The sequence below is a fragment of the Palaemon carinicauda genome, chromosome 35 (genome assembly GCF_036898095.1).
Source record: "Palaemon carinicauda isolate YSFRI2023 chromosome 35, ASM3689809v2, whole genome shotgun sequence".
In the NCBI taxonomy this organism is placed as follows: Eukaryota; Metazoa; Arthropoda; class Malacostraca; order Decapoda; family Palaemonidae; genus Palaemon; species Palaemon carinicauda.
The window spans coordinates 71197180-71217921 of record NC_090759.1 but is presented as its reverse complement, the minus strand read 5'-3'; the positions used below and the strand labels follow the sequence as shown (position 1 = coordinate 71217921).

Below are 20742 nucleotides of genomic sequence, written 5' to 3'. Positions count from 1 at the left end.
TAGTTTATTATGTAAATGATATACTACTGCAAAACTATTTGAGATTTTGAAATAAGGAAAGATCAAACAAACTAATCATTTAGCATTAGGAACTGTTTATGTAAGATTTTGTATTTTATTTTTATTAGCTGTACATTGGAATTTTCAGTACTTATTCATTGGTTTTGTTTTCCCAATAAATAGAACTAGTTATTATTAACCATTCATCTTTACTTATTTATGCCAGACAGGACATTATTATTGAATCTTATTTCAAACAGAGAACTATTGTTCGGTACTTTGATGCCACACATGCAACTGCACAGTTGGCACCAACCACCCTGAGTAAGATAAACACTGCCATACAACTAGGCCTTATCACAGCATCCCTGGCTGCCCCTGTATTTGGATATGTCGACCATCACCTTCTTACAGGACTCTGGTGAGTTTTTTGCCCAAACAATTTTGTATGCAATACAAGTAAAGTACTGTAGTTATTTCCTATTTCTATTAACTCTTAACTAGGTTATTGTAAAGAAGTTAACATTATTTACTGGAGGTAGTTCAGGAGAAAAAGAATTCTCCATTATTTCACAATATTTTTATCATCATCATCATCTCCTATGCCTATTGATGCAAAGTGCCTCTATTAAATTTCATCAGTCGTCTCTATCTTGAACTTTTAAATCAGTACTTCTCCATACGTCATCTACTTCATGCTTCATAGTCCTCAGCCATGTAGGCCTAGGTCTTCCAACTCTTCTAGTTCTCCATTCCTCTTGTTTTAAAGTTTTTATACTTTTTATATGGAAGATTTATTTTAATGTTACTGTTCTTAGAATATTTTGTTTTTCCTTGTTTCCTTTCTCACCAGGCTACTTTCCCTTTTTGGGGCCCCTGGGCTTATAGCATCCTGCTTTTCCAACTAGGGTTGTAGCTTAACAAGTAATAATAATAATGATAATAATAATAATATAATAATAATAATAATAATAATAATAATAATAGTGCCTTGTGTAGCTCAGTTGAAAGTTTATTTTAGTGATTAATTTTTTTTTGAAGGGTATTTAGAAATGCAGTACTGTAATCCCTTTTGTACCTGCTCTATGCCACATAAACACTTGAAGGTTTAAAGATCACTCAGGAATGACAGAGGCCAGGGACAGTGACAATACCTTAGCAGGACACTACTGTAGAGACTGACCATAAGTACATATGATCAGCACCCAAGCCCCCTCTCCATCAAGCTAGGGCCAGGGAGGGCCAGACAGTGGCTTCTGATGATTCAGCAGGTACAGTAGGGTCCCGAATTAAGCGTGTTCGAATTACACGATTCCCCTTTTCCACGATCGCTATTTTTCAAAAATAAATTTTCTGTATCCACGAGGCTGTTCAAAGTTCGCGAGTCAAGCACTACAAAATGTATCAAATCTATAGTCTTTTTAAGTATATTGGTAGCCCTAAATACGGTGATTTATAATAAATGTTACAAAACAATATTAACATTACATTTCATTAACATAATTTCATAATGAATAGCCTATTTAAGGATAAAATTCCACATCAACAATGAAATCAACTGTTAACTGTGCGAGTCCAGCTGACAAAATGTAAACAGAAATGTGGTTACGTTCTCGGCAATCTTTATCTTTCTCCAACCTTACGATAATTGTAATGGTAGTGTTAATGATGGTATATTAAAACATTATTTTTGTTTAGTACAGTATATTTAAAAGCCTTATTTTTCCCTCTGGGCGTTCAAGGTTTTCACGAGTAGACTGGGTTCGTTTATCGGCAGTGAATAGCCTAAACTTCGGTAACGAGTCGTCAATATTTTGTCATATTTTAAACAGTAGGCTATACATTTGATTTGCAAACATTGGTTTTGTAAAGTAGACGGTAAAATAAAATCTAGAGAGAGAGAGAGAGAGAGAGAGAGAGAGAGAGAGAGAGAGAGAGAGAGAGAGATTTGATGGCAGAAATCTCTCTCTCTCTCTCTCTCTCTCTCTCTCTCTCTCTCTCTCTCTCTCTCTCTCTCTCTAGATTTTATTTTACCGTCTACTCTACAAAACCAATGTTTGCAAATCAAATGTATACTGTTTAAAATATGACAAAATATTGACGACTCGTTACCGAAGTTTGGGCTATTCACTGCCGATAAACGATAACAAACCCTTTAATGCAAACTAACTGTATCCTTTGATATTCCTCTATATTTATCACGAATTCCTTCTATACCTCCTCAGACACTCTTATTTCAAATATCTAAATTATTCTTATCACAACTAACACCATCTAGTCATTTTCATTCCATTATATCTATTATTCCTCTGGATCTTATTCCCTTTCCTTATTCTGTTTATTCGATGGGATTCGTTTTTCCCTTTACCGTCTTTCAGAATCTATTTTTAGCCACTGGCAACCAAATCCCCCCTTCCCCCGTCTCCTACCGTCTCCCCTGCGAGTCCACCCAGCCTATCTCATCTTTCCCCCCCACCTTCATCCTCCCCTGTTCTAGGTCTGTAACCTTCTGCGTCATAATCTCTCTCTCTCTCTCTCTCTCTCTCTCTCTCTCTCTCGTTATACAATACTTACAAATAGATGAAGAAACCAAAATCGGTTTTCTTGAAGTGTCAATTAAATACAAAACGAAAAAATTATACCGTGTATACATCCATTTCAATCATAGCTTAAAATACGGTAACCGATTTCGTCCGCAAACCACTATTTTTTAGGAAACACCATTCTATTCCAGAAAATTTTTACTCTTTAAATGTCAATTGCGCTATAATAAAACATGTACTTATGTTGTTAAATTTCGGGTGTGTTTTAAAAATCGAGTATTGCTAACTTATTTTTGTTTTACTTTTGGCTGTGATCACATCAGCTGATGTCTAGCTTTCGCGCGAATACAATAACAAAGAATTGTTTACACTATTTCTTAACTTATTCAAACCATCTATACAGTTAATATTACATAAACACCAATGTGTTATATCCTATCATATTTATTGTTTAGTACTTTAAAACCATCTCTCTCTCTCTCTCTCTCTCTCTCTCTCTCTCTCTCTCTCTCTCTCTCTCTCTCTCTCTCTCTCTCTCTCTCTCTCACATCGAACGTTATAGCGGTAACCTAATTGTTCGGTGACTTTAAAAATAGGCCTAGTACTTTCTTCTTTTACCTTTTTTGCATATGGATCCATAATTGAGGTGGGTACAAGTTGACTTATAACTGAAGTTAGGAAAAGTATTTTGGATATGGAAAGGACAATTATCTTTCGTAACAGTTTAGAATTATCGTAAGTTATCACTCTGTCATTAGCGGCAGTTTGCTATTGTGGATTAAACGCATAAGAAAAAAAAAAATTCCAGCTTTGCTACGAATTTAGGAATTTATATGGATACGTAAGTAAAATATTTGTAATAACATAATGTTTACTAAATGTTTGTAATATCATTAGTTATGACTTAGATCATGTGTGTTTAATGCATTCGTTTGTTTATTATGATCGAAGATGGAGCGTAAACAAATGGAAGGTTTCCGTTTCAGGCGGCATCATAAAGAAAAACATTTCATAAATGGCATTCATTTCATTTATTTGAAAGTTCTAATAAAAAATAATTAGAACATTGGTAATAACAAATTCAACATATAATCTATACTTGGTAAAATTGCTGTCAATTCAAAAACACAGATGTATAAATGCGTCTGTTTCTTCGTTGTGATCAGAGTTAAACGTAAACAAAACATTGGTTGTCGTTTTCTATTCTGCTTTTTAGCGTGTTTAGGAAACGCATGATATAAAATCGCCTTTATTTTGATAATTCTGGATTTTCAATCATACAACAAGCTAGTCTATAGAGTGATGGTTTTGCTATTCACCAGTTGTATTATACAATAGATATGACAAACATTAAAATTTGTCTGTATTTTGGGTTGTGTTGTAACGGGAAATATATGGTGTTTACACCTATCCTGGTTATAATTTTAACCATTTTTCAAGTTATTAGAACTTTAAAGTATATTAAATGTTTTATTTATTTACAAAAACAATTTGATATTATAAAGAAATACAGTATAGTACAAAGAAAGTATTGGAAATGGGTAGTAAACACATTTGAATAGGCAAATTGCTGGTTGCCATGGCCACAATGGAATTATTTCTGTTAGTTGTGTGTTTCGAAATTCGCGATTTTCCATTTACACGAGGTCATTAATCGACCAAATTCTCGCATAATTCGGGACCCTACTGTAGATCTATAGGCTCCCCCCCCTCCCATCCCTAGTTCACAAGGTCCTGAAGTTGCAGACACTACAAGAAACTCAATATTGAGCAGGCCTTAAACTCCAGTCCAGCAGATTGCTAGGCAGGGATGTTTCCAGCAGGCTACCATGACCACTATACCTTTAGTCACATTACTTCAAGATAGGGTATACTGTACACTTTTGACTGTAACAGAATTGCCAAAGTGTACAATAAACTGCACACTGCAAATGTCTGAGTGTAGAGTGCAGTGTGAACATCAACTGGTTTGGAATAGGAGGAAAAATAACTCATGCAGAGCCATTTGTGCTCATTGGGTATGGTACATAAGCTGATTGGCTTAAATTATAGTTTTGTGTGCTGATTGGTTTATTGATGAAAGAGTTTAAGGAAAAGAAAGCCTCACAATTTTGGGGGCAACTAAACAATGAAACACTCTCTGGCCCATGTATTTGTGTGTGATTGAAGTTTGTAATCTTATTTTCACCACTGTTCTTTAGTTGCTTAGTTAGTTAGTGTACCATACACTTTGCAAAGGTCCAGATTCATAAATCCAATGTAGGGTTCATGTTCACTAAACATATAGGATAAATTCTACAGTGATCTGATTTGGTATTAAGGTTAATTTCCATGAGTACCTTACATTAGGATGTATGACAACTGTTTATCATAATAATGGAGAAAACTATAATAAAATGCTGGAAGGGGGCCCTACTGGGTGTTGAAGATAACCTCGTGTCATCAGTAGAATCTGAGGAAGAAGTGATGAAAAATTTTTTGAAGGTGGAGAGGTCAAATGGAGGACTAAAAGTCAAGGAAAAAGTACAATCAGAAATGAGTAAATAGTTATTTCAGGAAAAGTATTGGGGAACTCCACTGTGTACCGAATGTTACAGAGTGTGTCACAAGAGATTTTAGATTACTGAAATATCTAGCAAGAGCAAGTAAAGAAGATGAAAGAGTTGAGAACTGTAGGGATACATGGTCTTGTGTTACATGAGGTAGAATATTTCCGTTCCCTCTCGAGACATGCTGGACTTTGAACCTGGAGTTGAGAGAGCTGTAAGAAAGAGAAAGGCAGCAGCATCGTTGAAAGGTAGGGTTCTTGCTAGATTTTGGTAAATAGAAATGTCCCGTAAATAAAGGGCTAAGACATTAGATGGATTTGTGGGTCCTGTACAGATTGAGATGAAATTAACATGCAATGAGAAGGATGATGAGCAGTCCCTTAGAAAAACAATAGAGGTGGAAGTAACAGAATGAAGACATGAAGGAAAGCCACATGGAAATATTGGGAAAGGTGGTAGATGAAGACCTAAACCTCATAGAAGTTCAGGCATGCAAGAGTAAAAGATAGAAGAGGAAGGAGTGAACTCAACTAGCATGTAACACCTTAAAAGAAAGAACCAACATAAAAATGGGTATGATGATGATGAGAAAGAGAAGCTTAAGTGATGCCCTTGGTATTTTGTTTTTATAGATGAGAGAGAGAGAGAGAGAGAGAGAGAGAGAGAGAGAGAGAGAGAGAGAGAGAGAGAGAGAGTGTGTGTGTGTGTGTTTAAAATTTGGCATTTTATGTGAATGTACAGAATAATTCAATATACATACTGGGCAGGATTTTTATCTGTTATCAAGTGCACTACAATGTTCACTGAATTGTCTTTTAAGTGAAATTAGTGTCAAAGGTACAATATATCTCTTTATAGTGAACTCGCATAGAAAATGAGCGTACTATGTATATGTAATTGAAATTGGAAATTGCTGGACTAGTTAATTGCAGTAGCATACAGTACTGTACAAATGTGTTTCAGTAACCATGTGTTTACATTACTGTTTTTTATTTTTGTTATACATACGCGCAGCAATTATTACTCTGTACAGTATGATACAGTATACTGTAGTATACACGTACTGTACTTTATATGTTTTGATGGATCCCTGGTGCGGTAAGACCGAAAATTATTGATTGTGACCACGTCGATTTTGTTTGTAACTACTGTACATGTATCGACCTACAAACCTTTCATCCTTTGCTAAAGGGAACATCAACGGAACTGGAACTGCTGTCAAAATTGTCAACAAAGTAATTAACTGCATGTGATAAGGGCAGATGAGTTGCCCCTTCCACTCTCCTGTCAAAGGGTTTTCACATTTGTCTTCTACTGTAATGAGTACAGTTGTACTGTTGCATCCTATCCAGTGCTGACATGAGGTGAAGCATAAATACTACTGAGGTGAAGCATAAATACTACTGAAGGATTGACTGCATGGGTTTGTGGCTAAAATGGCGATGGAGTCATTCGCTGTGCGCCCTAGGAGAATGAATGATCATAATTATCTTCTTATGCAGAGTAGTGATCATGACATCTCTTTAAAAGTGGGCATATTCTTTTAGAAATGGTAAGGTTAAGTGATCTCTAGCTTCATTCTTGGCAATGTCCATGACAATGCCGAAGAGACATTAGCACTGTGCTCTCCAAATTTAGTTCGCCATTCACTGAAACTTCATGGTGTTATCAGAGTTGGTGGAGTGTGAGGTGATGGCTGCACTCCAACATGTGCTAGAACTCTTCATTGCAGACCGCCGATGATGTGTGACTTAAGAAAGGCTTGGCCAGGGCCGGGCCCATGTCCCATACCACAAACCCCCAGGGCCAGGGACCTGGTTACTGGTCAGATTACCCTGGTAGCCAGACTGGCAGGGGATGCACGGTCTCATGCTAGGGTTTATGTATTTCATTAACCATGGCTAGTGCTTTGTTTCCTGTGCTCCTGCAAGATCTAGGCATGGCTTGACTACCCTGGTAGCCAGGCTAGCGAGAGATGCATGACCGCATGCATGTGCACGCTTATCATTGGCTTGTTGTTGGGGGATCTTGGCTGCCCTCATTCACCTTTTCTTAGATAGGGAAGTGCTACTTTCTTCTCTGTTTTGGATATTTTATTATCCTAAATTGAGAAAATGTCTTTTGATGACATTGTTACTTGATTGGATGCAGCCAGTGGCCACGGATTGTTGGCCGAGATGACATGGCCTTTGCTCATGGCACAGGGCCACAGTTTACTCTCCACCATGATAAGCAGAGGGAAAGGTACTTGGTACTTACAAGTGTCGAATTATCAGTCTCTTCTAAGTACCTCTGCTTCTTCCTGAAAGGGAGTGGTGTACCAGTTCAACTCCTTGTGTTTGGACTGATCATTCATCTCCAGGTGGTTGGTCCAAGTATTCATGCTGATGGCAGCTTGGATATGTCGTACTGGATACGTATTTGATGTATCCTGATAATTTGGTGATTCTGGCCTCCTCAGAAAGGTAGTTGCTACAGGATTGAGATATTCTTCTCACTTTTTGTCGAAATCTCTGGAAATTGATAAGTAGGGAGAAGTGGAATCGCCCACCCAAGCGAAGGTTGAAGTATCTGGCTATGTTGATATTCATGGTAGCAGAGAGGATGATTAGCAAGCTCAGAGAGGTAGCACGACTGTTCCCTCAAGATGGTACTTCCAGCTCGATTTTGGCAAATCTTCTTGGCCACCTTTTGTTTGAGAAGCTTGCTCTTAAGAGAAGTTAAGGGATCTCTAATAGAGATCCCTTCAGAGGTGTTGGAAGATCAAAGGTCGACATCTAAAGATTCCAAGTTCTATCCTGTACCAGTGGGACAGGAAGGTACTGGCAACTCATTCCTGGTGACTGGAGGAAAGGAACCCCACCAGTGGAGTCTCTCACCTCCCCACCTCCAGACATGCAATTGTTCTCAGATGCTTTGAAAGAGGAGTGGGACTTTCACCTTGGCGCCCTTGTCAAATCAATTATGTGGTCAGCATAAGAAATGCATCTGCATCAACATTTTGGAGATGAAAGCTTTCTAAGAATGTTTAAAGAAGCATTCTGTGATGTTTAAGTGAGCAACAAAACTGCTATAGTGTAGTAATTCATGTCAACAACTAAGGAAGTACAGTTTCCATACCCGTTAAAGTCGACGAGCAGATACACCTATGGTTGGTGAATTACACCATAGAGTTGTCAGCCAGATATATCCAGGGAAACCTACGTCTTGAACCAACTGAGTGATGATCTTTCATAGATGAACCTGGTTGCTCCCAGTTGGTCACAAGACGAGCGATATCCCTATCTGTCAGCACCTTTAACGGAAATCACAGACACCTTAATCAATCTTCGCCAAAAAGCTTCTCTCGGTCAAAACTGTGGAAGGCTATTGCTCAGCCTGGAGCCTTTTTGTTCTAATTGAAGAGCATAAAACTTTCCTTCTCATGGGGGCTTTCATTGCAGTGTGGGATGTGACTCGTAAGTCTTTGATAGGAGAGTGGGCAGGGCTACTCACCATCACTCACTAATTGGCATTAACTAAATTGTTAACAATTTCAACAGCATTCTAGCACCACCAAAAATGTTCCCTATATTAAAGGACTAGGGCTTGTATGGCTGCAAAAAATGCAAATTGTAAAATTTCTTATGTTATGACAAAGGTATTGAGTAAACATTTTGCTAACTAAAGTTCAATATTTGTGGTCATATTTCAGGCAGATGTGCTTGTGTAGTTTTTGTTTCTGCTGTAGTGCAGTGGTGGATTCTCTAGATTTTATTGACTTAAGCATGTGTTTGTATAAGTAGTTAGGATAAGTAAATTGTAAGGTTAGGCTTTATGGAAACCTAGCGAAGGCTGTGCATAGAAATGTTGTCTTATGTCCCTGTCACTGTTTTTTTCTGCCATTTAAAGTGATTAGTACAGTTAGAGAGAGAGAGAACTGTACCCGGTTGGAGGCATTTCACATGTGACTTTTGCCAATGAAGTTTAAGGAAGTCACATATATGGCTAGGTCACAGGTTTACAAGATTAGTTAGTGATTTCTAGATTTGTATGCTAATTTTGACCAAACAGAACTCTTTACAGGCAACATGAGTACTTTTGCATCCTCTTGGGAATATTATATATCTGTAATTATGTGACGTGTGATTATTATTACTATTAAAAGAATAAATCAGATTACTGAGACTATGATATTTTACCTAACAAATGCAGTAAATGAAAGTTTTAAAACTGTCAAATAGATATTTACAGTATGTAATTTTCTGTCATGTCTCCCTATATTAAAAAATGTCAAAACTCCATGTCTCATTCATCTCAATTATATTTAATGGTACTTAGAATAAGGAGTTTCCGCAGAGCGACTGTAATTATGATTTTGTGTTTACAGCTGGGTGACAGGAGTCACGACAATAGGCTCAGGACTGACTTACATTTTCTCCAAAGATACCTATAAGATTCTTCGGCACATGAAGAAATCGAGTTAATGACTTCAGGGAGTTAACTATGCAGAGCAATTTTATGTATATAATTGGAGTTGTGGACGGTGTGATATTTTTTATCGTAAATATAAAATGTATATGGCATTTACATCAAAATGCTGGTCTCAGAAAGTTGTGTGCTAGAATTCATGTAGCACTGTCACATTTTATTTGTAAGTGCTAGTTCTGTAGGCCTAACGCATATTGTGGGTACGTAAAGAATTTTTTGTTGCTTTGAGTATTTTGATACAGATTCTTTTGATACAACAGATAGGCCAGATAAGTGTCCTTGAGTATTTTGGTGACTTTATCCTGCTTTTAAAGTAGCATATCAGTGTGCCAATATTTTGTAAACCTTACCTTTTCTGATTTTTTTTTTTTTTTTCCGTTTAGGATTTGTAATTTGTTACACATACAAAGACATTTGGATTGAGACATTCAGGTGTGAAGATGTTTGGATGAAAATTAATTGTGCAAGTTAAACTGAATGTAAATTACTAAAATTTTCATCAGTTCAAGCAGTATGTGCAAAAATATTTTGAAAATAGATTTTTCAAACTGTAATACTAATACTGTACAGTACAGTACAGTATACCAAAGATATATATGTTCAGGTGCAATTTTTAAAGATTATAATGTTACTGAAAAAATAATTTTGCTCTCCTCTTCAGGGCGATGAATTGTCGAGATAGCATATGGTAACTCTTTAGTAGCCATCTTTGACTTTCCATTACTAACGATATAATTTCTTGAAGCAGTTGTCTATGGTAGATGTCTGTACCACCATAAGATGCATATTTCAACTTTCATTCTGTGAAGGTACTGGGCCGAGTCTACAATTTTAGCAGTAATTGTGCTTCATTGGCTGCCATTTGTATCTGTGAGCATGATATTTTCCCTGTAAAATGTACTTTAATTTTCCATTTATTGAGTGATATCCCCTGAACATTCCACTTTTTCTTTTTGAGCAGTCTATGAGATTGAAAGGGCGATAACATTTGTTTAATAAGATTTCTCCTCAGATGAACTTTTCAAAATCATATTAAAGTCGAAGTTTTTTAATTTTGAATACTTACATACATCATACATATACCAAGGCACTTCCCCCAATTTTGGGGGGTAGCCGACATCAACAAATGAAACTCTTTGTTGCTGTCTCACAGGATGTAGATACAGGAGAGGGGGTTCCCAGCCCCCTCGTCCCGTCCCTTTTAGTCGCCTCTTATGACACGCAGGGATAACGTTGGCGCTATTCTAATTTTTATATGCCCCCGTGATACAGTACTTGATACAGTTTTAGGATTATGTGGGAGAAATATTCACTTGTCCATGTATCATGAGATGTAACTGCTTACTGTTGGATTGCCAATTGGAAGATTTTGATTCGTCAAGCCAGTGTGCAATATGTAACACCTGAAGTAGGAAGCAAATAGTTTTTATACTTTGTACAATTCAGTTTACGTGCATTACTCATGATCGTCTTGGAACGGCGATGATCCAGTTTTTTGCTGAAAAGTTTAGATAGGTTGACTTGAGTTTGCACTTATAAGTAATTAGTGATCAATGCTGTGCATTTGTACCATGATATGTGAAAAATTTTGTAGATAAAATTGTTTGAATAAAAGCAGGTGAATTGTAAGGTAGTATAATTCAAACATTAGAGCAAGTTTCAAAATCGTTTATCATATTAGCTAAGTTTTATTGTAATTTAGTTTGTGTTTACGTTTCATTGTGTAGTTTAGAATGCCGTACGTAAATGATAAACTTTATACGTTCCTGTACTTGGTCCTGTAAATTGATGTCTTCTTTTGTAAGTGCATGATGCAGATTATCAATAAAGATGCCTCGGCTCATTATATGTTATATTTTATGGTGATGTGACAAATTGTTGTAAGCTGGATATGTAACTACAGTAACACAATTTGTGACACATGTACAATACTGAATGCAAATGTAATGTTTTTATATTACAGATACAGGTTTTTTTATATATAAGCCCATCAATTATACATACATATACCAAGGCAATTCCCCCAATTTTGAGGGGTAGCCGACATCAAACAAATGAAACAAAAAAAGGGGACCTCTCCTCTCTACATTCCTCCCAGCCTGACAAGGGACTCAACCGAGTTCGGCTGGTACTGCTAGGGTGCCACAGCCCACCCTCCCCCGTTATCCACCACAGATGAAGCTTCATAACGCTGAATCCCCATCAATTATAAGCTTCTTATATTTTGCATGAAGTGACATCATTCATGTCTATAAAATAATCTAAACAAATGGCCAGGCTTTCCTGGTCTGACTTGACCAACTGAGTCATTATGCAGTAGAAAAAAGACCAGTTGGAAAGGCCAAGAAGCTATAAAGGGGTGGATGAAAATATGACACCAGACAGGAATTCAGAAGGAGAATGGAGAGAACTAATTGCATGTCTTATGCCTCAAAAGGGAAAGCTTTTGTCCTCCCCCTAAAAAAACTACTTGTTACATACGGTAGGAAATAGCGTGAAAGATTTTGATATCAGAGAGAACTGTTACTTGAGTTTTTTTGAATTTCAGAAAAATTTATGGGAAATATTACTCAGCATCCACTCACTTTTTGATTAGATAGTAACAGTTTATCAAAATTTCTTGGAACCATTCACAAAATATAAACAGAACTGTTGGTTTACTGTATTCTGTACTCAAAAGCAATCCTTTGAGGTCACTGAAGGGATTAACCTTGCCTTCCAAGGGTTTTGCAAAGAACATTTCTCCATTGTCCATAGCCTCAAAATGATTGACAAAGCCTGTGAAGGGGTCACCAACAAAACCCCTAACTTTGGAGGAAGGAAACTGGGGCCTTAATGTGTTCCTGAACACGATTTCAAGGGAGTGAAACCCATGCAGGATCATGATGAAGTTGTGTCATTGGGAAAGACAAGGGAGGTGGAGCTGGACAAGGACATCACCATCAATCTTCTTGAAGATCATAGCTAGCAGCTGATAACTGAGGACCTGATTGAGTTGCATAAGAAGTAGTAACAAGAGTTTGCGGAGGAGATGGTAGGACAGAGTGACAAAACTCATGCTTGAAGAGAAATTAGGGAGATGTTAAGAATGTGGGAACCCCTGCAAAATTTTTTAGAAACATCTTCTTGATGAGACTATGGCAGAATGAGCAGCGAATACTGTATTTACTGTACTGGCAATGCGATGTTGCATTTTCAAGCTATTTTAGAGCAAAAGCAAAACAGTCTTCTGTAGATGGATTCCTTGGGAAAGTTAAGTGTAAGAGTATTAAAAAAGATGACCAAATGTACAGAAAGCTTAGTGGTAGTGAACATCGTTCAAGAGAAAGAACTGGTGTCTTACCAGAAGTCCTCGGGGAGTGACACTCCCACTAACTGGCACGACTTCTCCCACTCCTGCTAGGCCCAACTCTCCCTAAAGGTAAAGTGAGAGTTAGTTTGTGTTTACATATTTTTGTTTTATTTTGAATTATTAATTTTTATCTATTTATAATGTAGGTGTTATAAACTGTTCATTAATTAACATTACAAGTCTTGGGTAGTGCCATAGCCTCTGTCTGTACCATTGTATTCCACTGTCTTGGGTTAGAGTTCTCTTGCTTGAGGGTACACTCTTTACTTTCTTACTTTGATGGCTGCTTTCCCGGTCCCACACTATTCTATCTTATTTCTCTTCCTCTTGTTTTGTTAAAGTTTTTATAGTTTATATAGGAAATATTTATTTTAATGTTATCGCTCTTAAAATATTCTATTTTTCCCTGTTTCCTTTCTTCACTGTGTTATTTTCCCTGTTAGGGCCCCTGGGCTTATAGCATCCTGCTTTTCCAACTAGGGTTGTAGCTTAGCAAGTAATAATAATGATAATAATAAAAGTATATATGTGTATTTTTGGATGCGTGGAGTGAATCAAGTAAATTTCATTTGTTTCTTAAGGGAAACATTTATTTAGGATACAAGCATTTTACCTTGAGAGCTTGCTCCCTGAGTGAATTAAACTTGTAAACCGAGGTACTATTGTATATGAAACTTTGACCTAAAATTGAGATTTAACCATTTCTTTTCCTCACTGGGCCACTTTCGTTATTGGAGGCCTTGTGCCCGTAGCATTCTGTTTTTCAAGCTATTGTTGGAGATTGCTTCTAATAATATTAACAGATTACATCCTGGGAACTCTTGGCAGGAGTGACAAGATAGTTTTTTTGCTGCCAAGTAATTATTTGCTGGGCTGGGTTTGTTAAATATGAAACAGTGACTGAAAATTACTGTATTTTCATTTCAAATTTGTGACAGAGGAAGAGATGATGGTGTTGACGAGTATAGTGTTCTTAAAGGAATTGAGAGTTTTAAATAAAATTTTGGACGTGTTTGGAAAGGGACTTAATTATGGTTTCCAAAAATGGATATGATACATAAGTATGATTGAGAAAGTGAAAAAAATGCAGAAAAGAATTAGCAAGTTGATGAATGAAATAAGGTGAATTGTTAGAAATACTTTACTATATCTAGTTATTTAATTGAGACAAAATATAGGATAGATAGAAATTTAAATTGGCAAAGTGTATAGTATAGAGAAAGTAGATAAAAAATTGGACCCTGTTAAAGACACCAAGGCGGGAGAAGTATGATGTGGATGGAGTAGAATTTAAGTGATGATCACCTGTCTATGGGGAGTGTTTGTGAATATAGGATATTTGAAATAATGTAAGGGGTTCAGTGAAAAAAAAAAAATTGAGATGGAATAGTCTAACAAGAAAGCATATATTGTTTGGGTATACTGAAGGATTGAGAAGGAACTTGGGAAAAGAGAGAATAAACAAAATCAGACAATTAATATGAATTGATGAATAGGAGCAGACATTCAAGGGGTAATAGTAAAAGCATCAAGAAATGTTAATGATTGAATATATCTTGGTTTATGGAAGAGATTCTCGCTAGGAAATTCAGCTGTGTGTTGGAGTGAATTATTTAAAGATTAGTTGGATGTGGAGGATAGAAGACAGGTAGGAATGAAATGTTGCTGGAGGGAAAGTGACTGATTTTATGACTAAAAGTAATATGAAGGGCATAAATATGTTACTTAGTCGTGAAGAATTTAAAGGCAACAAGGAGAAACTATTAAGAAAAAAAAAATTGAGGTATAATGGTTAAAAGGGGATCGAGAGACTAACCAGGGTTTGTAAGGTAATTCTTGAAGTTGGAAATGTTCTTGGGTAAAATGTTATTTTGTATCTGGGTAAAGGTGGTAGAGGAGGAAAGGATCTAAAGGAGTGTATGAGACAAACAAATGTTGTGGGTAAAGGTAATAGAGGAGTCTGGGATAATTATACTAACGTAAATTAACTTTAATATGATGGCATACTGATTTAGGAAGTAAGTCAGGTAACAACACAATTAATATGAAGAAGAACGTTGGATTTAGATTAGGAAGAGGATTTATGAATGAACTGTTTATTATGCAGTTAATGAGAAGTTTTAAAATATGCAGGAAATAGAAGATGAATTGTAAGCAAAAGTTTTTTATTTGAAAGTAGTGTGAGATAAACAAAATTTAGTCGACGGAATAGCTGATTTTGTATAAAAGTGAGTTTTGGACTATTGGAGTAACACTATTTAATGATGATGTTCTACATCTGTAAAGTTGCTGGATAAGCATATGGGTCATGAATGGAATTGCTGAGGACACAATGTTGACTGCAGATAGTGTGGAGACATTACAGTACATAAATTAGTAATATGAGCAAAGGTAAGTTTGGAAGGGTAAATTCAAACCTGGAAAATTAAGCAATGAATGTTATTGATGAACAGGTAATGGAAGTAAGTGATGGTAATAAATAAGAACGGTTGATTCCTCAAAGTATTTTGGTGTAAATACAAAAGGCAGCTGTCGTATGAAAAGATGTGTCACAGAAAAGTGAGAGTAAGGATGTTATTAGGGTGTGTGTAGAAGATTAGTAAGAGCCCTAGTTTCTATGAAAGATTTGTTTTGCCCATTCCTTCAATGGAAATCCTGTAGGGGTCAGTGCTGTCAGTTCACCTCATACGGTCCACTGTAAGCATAACTAAAGGGTATTTGTTGGAACCCTTTTGCTCTCGTTTGCAATTACGTTTTAGCCTTCCACTATATCACCATCTCGGCTCCATTTTTTTTTCCACTGCTGTTCACAACCTCTTAACTTTTGCTTCATAGTTCCCTTTTAGGGCTTGGGCTTTAAATGGCCTCAGAGACTCCAGTGCTGGGTCATATTATTCTTCTTATTCTTCTTCTTATTATTATTATTATTATTATTATTATTATTATTATTATTACTATAGCTACTACTACTACTACTACTACTACTACTACTATTTGCTTAGCTACAACTCTAGTTGGAAAAGCAATATGCTGTAAACCAAAGGCCTCCGACAGGGAAAGTAGCCCGGTGAGGAAAGGAAATAAGGAAAACTGCAATACAAGTTTAAGAACAATAATAACATAACATAAAATTTCATATATAAACTATAAAAACTTGAAATTAACAAGAGGAAGAGAAACAAGATAGAATAGTGTACCCTCGAGCAAATTCTCAAATAAACCCCGTTTATGAAGGTAAATACTGTAATGAATGTTGAACACAAGCCAAGATTAAATATTCACAAGGTATATGTAATGTACATTGAACTGAAGGTAGAGAATGTGGTCATGCATAGAGCAAGGGGTAAAAATCTTAGCTATGGTGTGAGAATGGACCATTGTCTTGGGATTTTTTGATCATGGAGCATTGAGGACAATAGTCTGGTGGAAGTGGAGACTTGCTATCTGTGTGGCCTAAATCTCAATAGCTTCCATTATTGTCCTGAGCTAAAGATGGAGACCTATTAGGGCTAATTCTTAAGTTATCAGCTGCCAGTGTCTGGTCCTCCTTGGTCCTAGCTAGAATTGACAGTGGACTTCGCTTTGAGTATATATATATATATATATATATATATATATATATATATATATATATATATATATATTATATATATATATATATATATATATATATATATATATATATATATATATTCTAGGGCATTTTACATCTGCACAATAACCTTTAGGCCTACAGTATATTCTAGTACCTTCCCCATGCATAAGTGACATCTAATTGTTTAAGGTATTATAGAATAGGGGAAGCAGAAAGTTAAAGGTCTGAGTAGATGGATTGGAAAAGAAGGAAAATAAGGAGCCTAATGTGTGCAGGGTAGAGGTAAGTAGTGAGTTGTGGGATGGTTCATTTTGATGCTCTCTCTCTCTCTCTCTCTCTCTCTCTCTCTCTCTCTCTCTCTCTCTCTCTCTCTCTCTCTCTCTCTCTATATATATATATATATATATATATATATATATAGCCTATATACATACATACATATATATATATATATATATATATATATATATATATATATATATATATATATATATATATATATATATAGCCTATATACATACCTACATATACATATATATATATATATATATATATATATATATATATATATATATATATATATATATATATATATATTGTGTGTGTGTGCGTGTGGTTTCGTGTGAGTTTAAAATAAGTATAAAAATTTTGAATGTATTAATATAGTCCTAACAATATCAAGCAATCTTCCCATTAAATGATTGTGCACCACCATGCAAATTAATTTAAAATTAATCTCAAAATGTTGTAAATAAAGAAAACGAAACACCTGTCATTGCAGCCAATCTGGTGTCTACAGAAGACAAGTGTAAGCCAACTGGCCAGTGTTACAAATCTAGGCTTTTTCCGTGCGAAGGTGAGCAATGGAACGTCAACAAAACGTGCCTTAGAATACATACATTCATATTACTCTAGTGATCAAAATGTTTCACCATTGGTTCCTTACTTCGAGGAATCTGGTACTACCTTTTTTTGAGGTGCTCATCTCAGTGCTCTTTTGGCCTCCTGGGAATACGGACAGTTTCGAGTAGGATTTGTAAGTGTTGTTTATATTTATGCTGATGTTTTACGCTGACATGAGAAGATTTTATTTGTGAGTTGTCCTCTGCTGTCGCGTGGTGATAATTAGTATGCTATCTAGTAGCTATTTATAGGCTATCTACTAGCTAGTTATATGCTGTGCAGTATTTATCAGTATGCTATCTAGTAGTTAGTATGCTGTTTAGTAGCTATTTGTGTGCTATCTAGTAGCTAGTTATATGTTGTCTAGTAGTTATTTATATGTTTATATGGTATCTAGTAGTTAGTTATATGCTGCCTAATAGCTATTCATATGCTCTGAACTAGATTATAGATATGCTATTTACTGTAGTTACTAGTTATATGCTGTCTAATAGCTATGCATATGCTATCTATTAGTTATTTACATGCTATATAGTAACTATTTACGTTATATAGTAGCTATTTATATGATATCTATTAGCTAGTTCATCCGTGAACAAGATTGACAGTTTTTTCATTGGTAAAGATTAGAATGACTAGGCTATCAATGATTTTTACAATGTATTATTGTGCATTTACAGAAAATTCAAATGATATAACGAAAGCATCTCTTATATGTATTATGTCATCCCATCAAAAATATATATCGGTAAAAATGGAGAATCGCTGTTATGTCAAATGAAAACCCAAAGTTTATGCTAACTTTCTTTTACTGCATCTGTTTAATTTGACCTTACAAGCTATTAGCAATTGGATTCCTCCCCCCATTTGTGTAAAAACAGTATTTTTGTTTATAAACGCACCGCTGCAACGTCTATTGTTAAAAAATATTCCATGTGCGCACTGCGCTATTCAGATGTTGGTAGTTTAATGTCTTACTTTTAAGCTCGCTGTTACGAGTGTGATTTATGTGAATGCGTTTATGCCATTAAGCTAAGATACAAGTACAATTTTGCTACGTCGTTTGGCGTAAACTGCAGTGCAAAGGGTGTTGTTTTAGTGACCCTTTCACCCCCAAAGGACGTACCGGTACGTTCTTGCAAAACACTGTTAATTACATATATTTACATATTTTTGATAATTTTATGAGAAACTTCAGGCATTTTCCAAAAGAATGAGACCAACCTGACCTCTCTAGGACAAAAATTAAGCTTTTTAGAGCAATTTAAAAAAATTATATAGCAAAATGTGCTCGAAATTTAACCTTATGGTGGGGGTAAAAGGGAAGCCAGCCTCCTGGTCTATGGTTACACCATGTTATATTAGAAAGTCTAAGAATAACTGCTTCTAACCTGCCACACAAGAAAACATGTGTGGAATTAAACGTTTTATTTAATGTTTTGTTTAATAAGGAGAAAAAATGACACCACCGCCGTACTGGTGAAGGAGCAATCAGGCTATCATTTTTCAAAGGAGCAGTCAGTTATACTGTATTTACGGTAAGGAGGCTAAGCAAAGATTGATAAAACTTGTTTAATGCGCCCAATAGGCCTACTTTTAAAAAGAACTTGGTGAATACCTTTCTTTATAGTTTATTATCTGTGTTTCTCGTGTTTTTAATTTGTGTGGAATTTTGTTTGTGGTAATCGCAGTTATAAAGACTATTAGACTTAAAAGTTACTAATTGTGGATAACTTGAATTTCTCAGAATTTCATATTCAACTAGGCTAGTGGTATCATTCGTTTTCCGTATGATATTAATGACGTAAGTTGTATGGACATTGTTGTACAGTGGCAGAATTAATTAAATTGATTCAACAATAATACGAACACGATAACCCTTGTGTAGCATCGCCTCTGTCTAGTATCGCCAGACTGGGGTTCGAGTCCCGTTCAAACTCGTTACTTCCTTTAGTGTCTGCAACCTCACCATCCTTGTGTACTTAGGATGGGGATTTGGGGGAGCCTTTAGGTCTACCTGCTGAGTTATCAGCAGCCATTTCAATACCTGGCCCTCCTTGGTCCTTGCTTGGGTGGAGAGGGGGCTTGGGCGCTGATCATATGTATGCATGGTCATTCTCTAGGCTAGGGCATTGTCCTTCTTGCTAGGGCAATGTCACTGTCCCTTGCTTGTGCCATTCATGAATAGGCCTTTAAACCTTTAAAAGCTCGATGGCGCAAAACTCAAATTTCTCGCTTAAAAGAAAAACAAAATCGATAACAGCTATGCAGCACATAACTGAAAGCTGAAAGATATTTTCATATACCCCCCCCCCCCCACCCCTTTCACTGTGTATTTACTTCATCTAGTGGCCCCAGCTATTTTGAACGTCCAACGCTCTACAATAATGTTGAATCGAGGGTCATAGATCTATGTGCTACTTCACTCTGGTCGCAATCCACCACAATTGACTGTAGAATTCCAGTATTTCCATGCTTAGGTTAATAATGATTACTTTTGAGACGTACCTAAATCAAATGGTTTGAGACCAACTTTCTAACGACTGATATTAAGTGACCTGTCAAAGAATTTTCTCATAAGCCTTGAAATATCTTTGATGAATGGTGACATTTCCAATTTGCTTCTAAATATTTCTATGGTTTAATCATGACAAACCATTTTTTTTCCATTCATGCAACGTGTAGCAAGTTCTTACTGTTGTAAATAGTTGTACTATACCAAAACTAAACTCAGGGGAGAATTATTGTTATTATTATTATTATTATTATTATTATTATTATTATTATTACTTGCGATGCTACAACCCTAGTTGAAAAAGCAGGATGCTATAAGCCCAAAGGCCCCAACATGAAAATATCCCAGTGAGGAAAGGAAATAAGGAAAAAAATATTTTAAGAACTGCAACATTAAAATAAACTATTAAACCTTTAACAAACCAAGAGGAAAAAACATTAGATAGACTTTTCATGTGTATTATGTTGTGTAATATTTTCTTAATGCTTGTGAATTATTCTATGTCTAGTTATCCATACACAGGGGACTTTTATTCAATCAAGCAAGCTTCACTTAACCCAATTAGGCGGGAATTTACAGCAACACGGCCATAGTGCATCGTCTCACCGGTGAAACCTATTAATTCCTGACACTTTTTTTACTTCGTGGTGTTATTTGCTGCCTTTCTTATACCCTCTTGAGTGGTAGCAGTAGTAATAGTAGTACATAAATACCAGATAGCTTATTCGTACTAGGGGTAGGCCTAGGTGCTAGAAATTTATGTCTGCCGATTTGTTCTTTTGATGGCATGCTCATTATTTAACTTCTAAAATAGT

The 20742-nt window shown here is 35.9% G+C and overlaps 2 protein-coding genes across 2 annotated transcripts in view; both read left to right on the top strand.

Annotated features, from left to right (window-relative positions):
• CLS (cardiolipin synthase) overlaps positions 1-11524 on the top strand; it is a 189203-nt gene extending 177679 nt beyond the window's left edge. Inside the window, exons 16-17 of the mRNA XM_068359291.1 lie at positions 261-421; positions 9462-11524. Coding sequence (XP_068215392.1) covers positions 261-421; positions 9462-9558 — 258 coding nt within the window. The 3' untranslated portion in view covers positions 9559-11524. The remainder of the gene's footprint in view (positions 1-260; positions 422-9461) is intronic.
• Positions 11525-17570: 6046 nt separating this feature from the next.
• LOC137627861 (serine-rich adhesin for platelets-like) overlaps positions 17571-20742 on the top strand; it is a 27123-nt gene continuing 23951 nt past the window's right edge. Inside the window, exon 1 of the mRNA XM_068359289.1 lies at positions 17571-17602. Within this exon, the coding sequence (XP_068215390.1) occupies positions 17571-17602 (32 nt within the window). The remainder of the gene's footprint in view (positions 17603-20742) is intronic.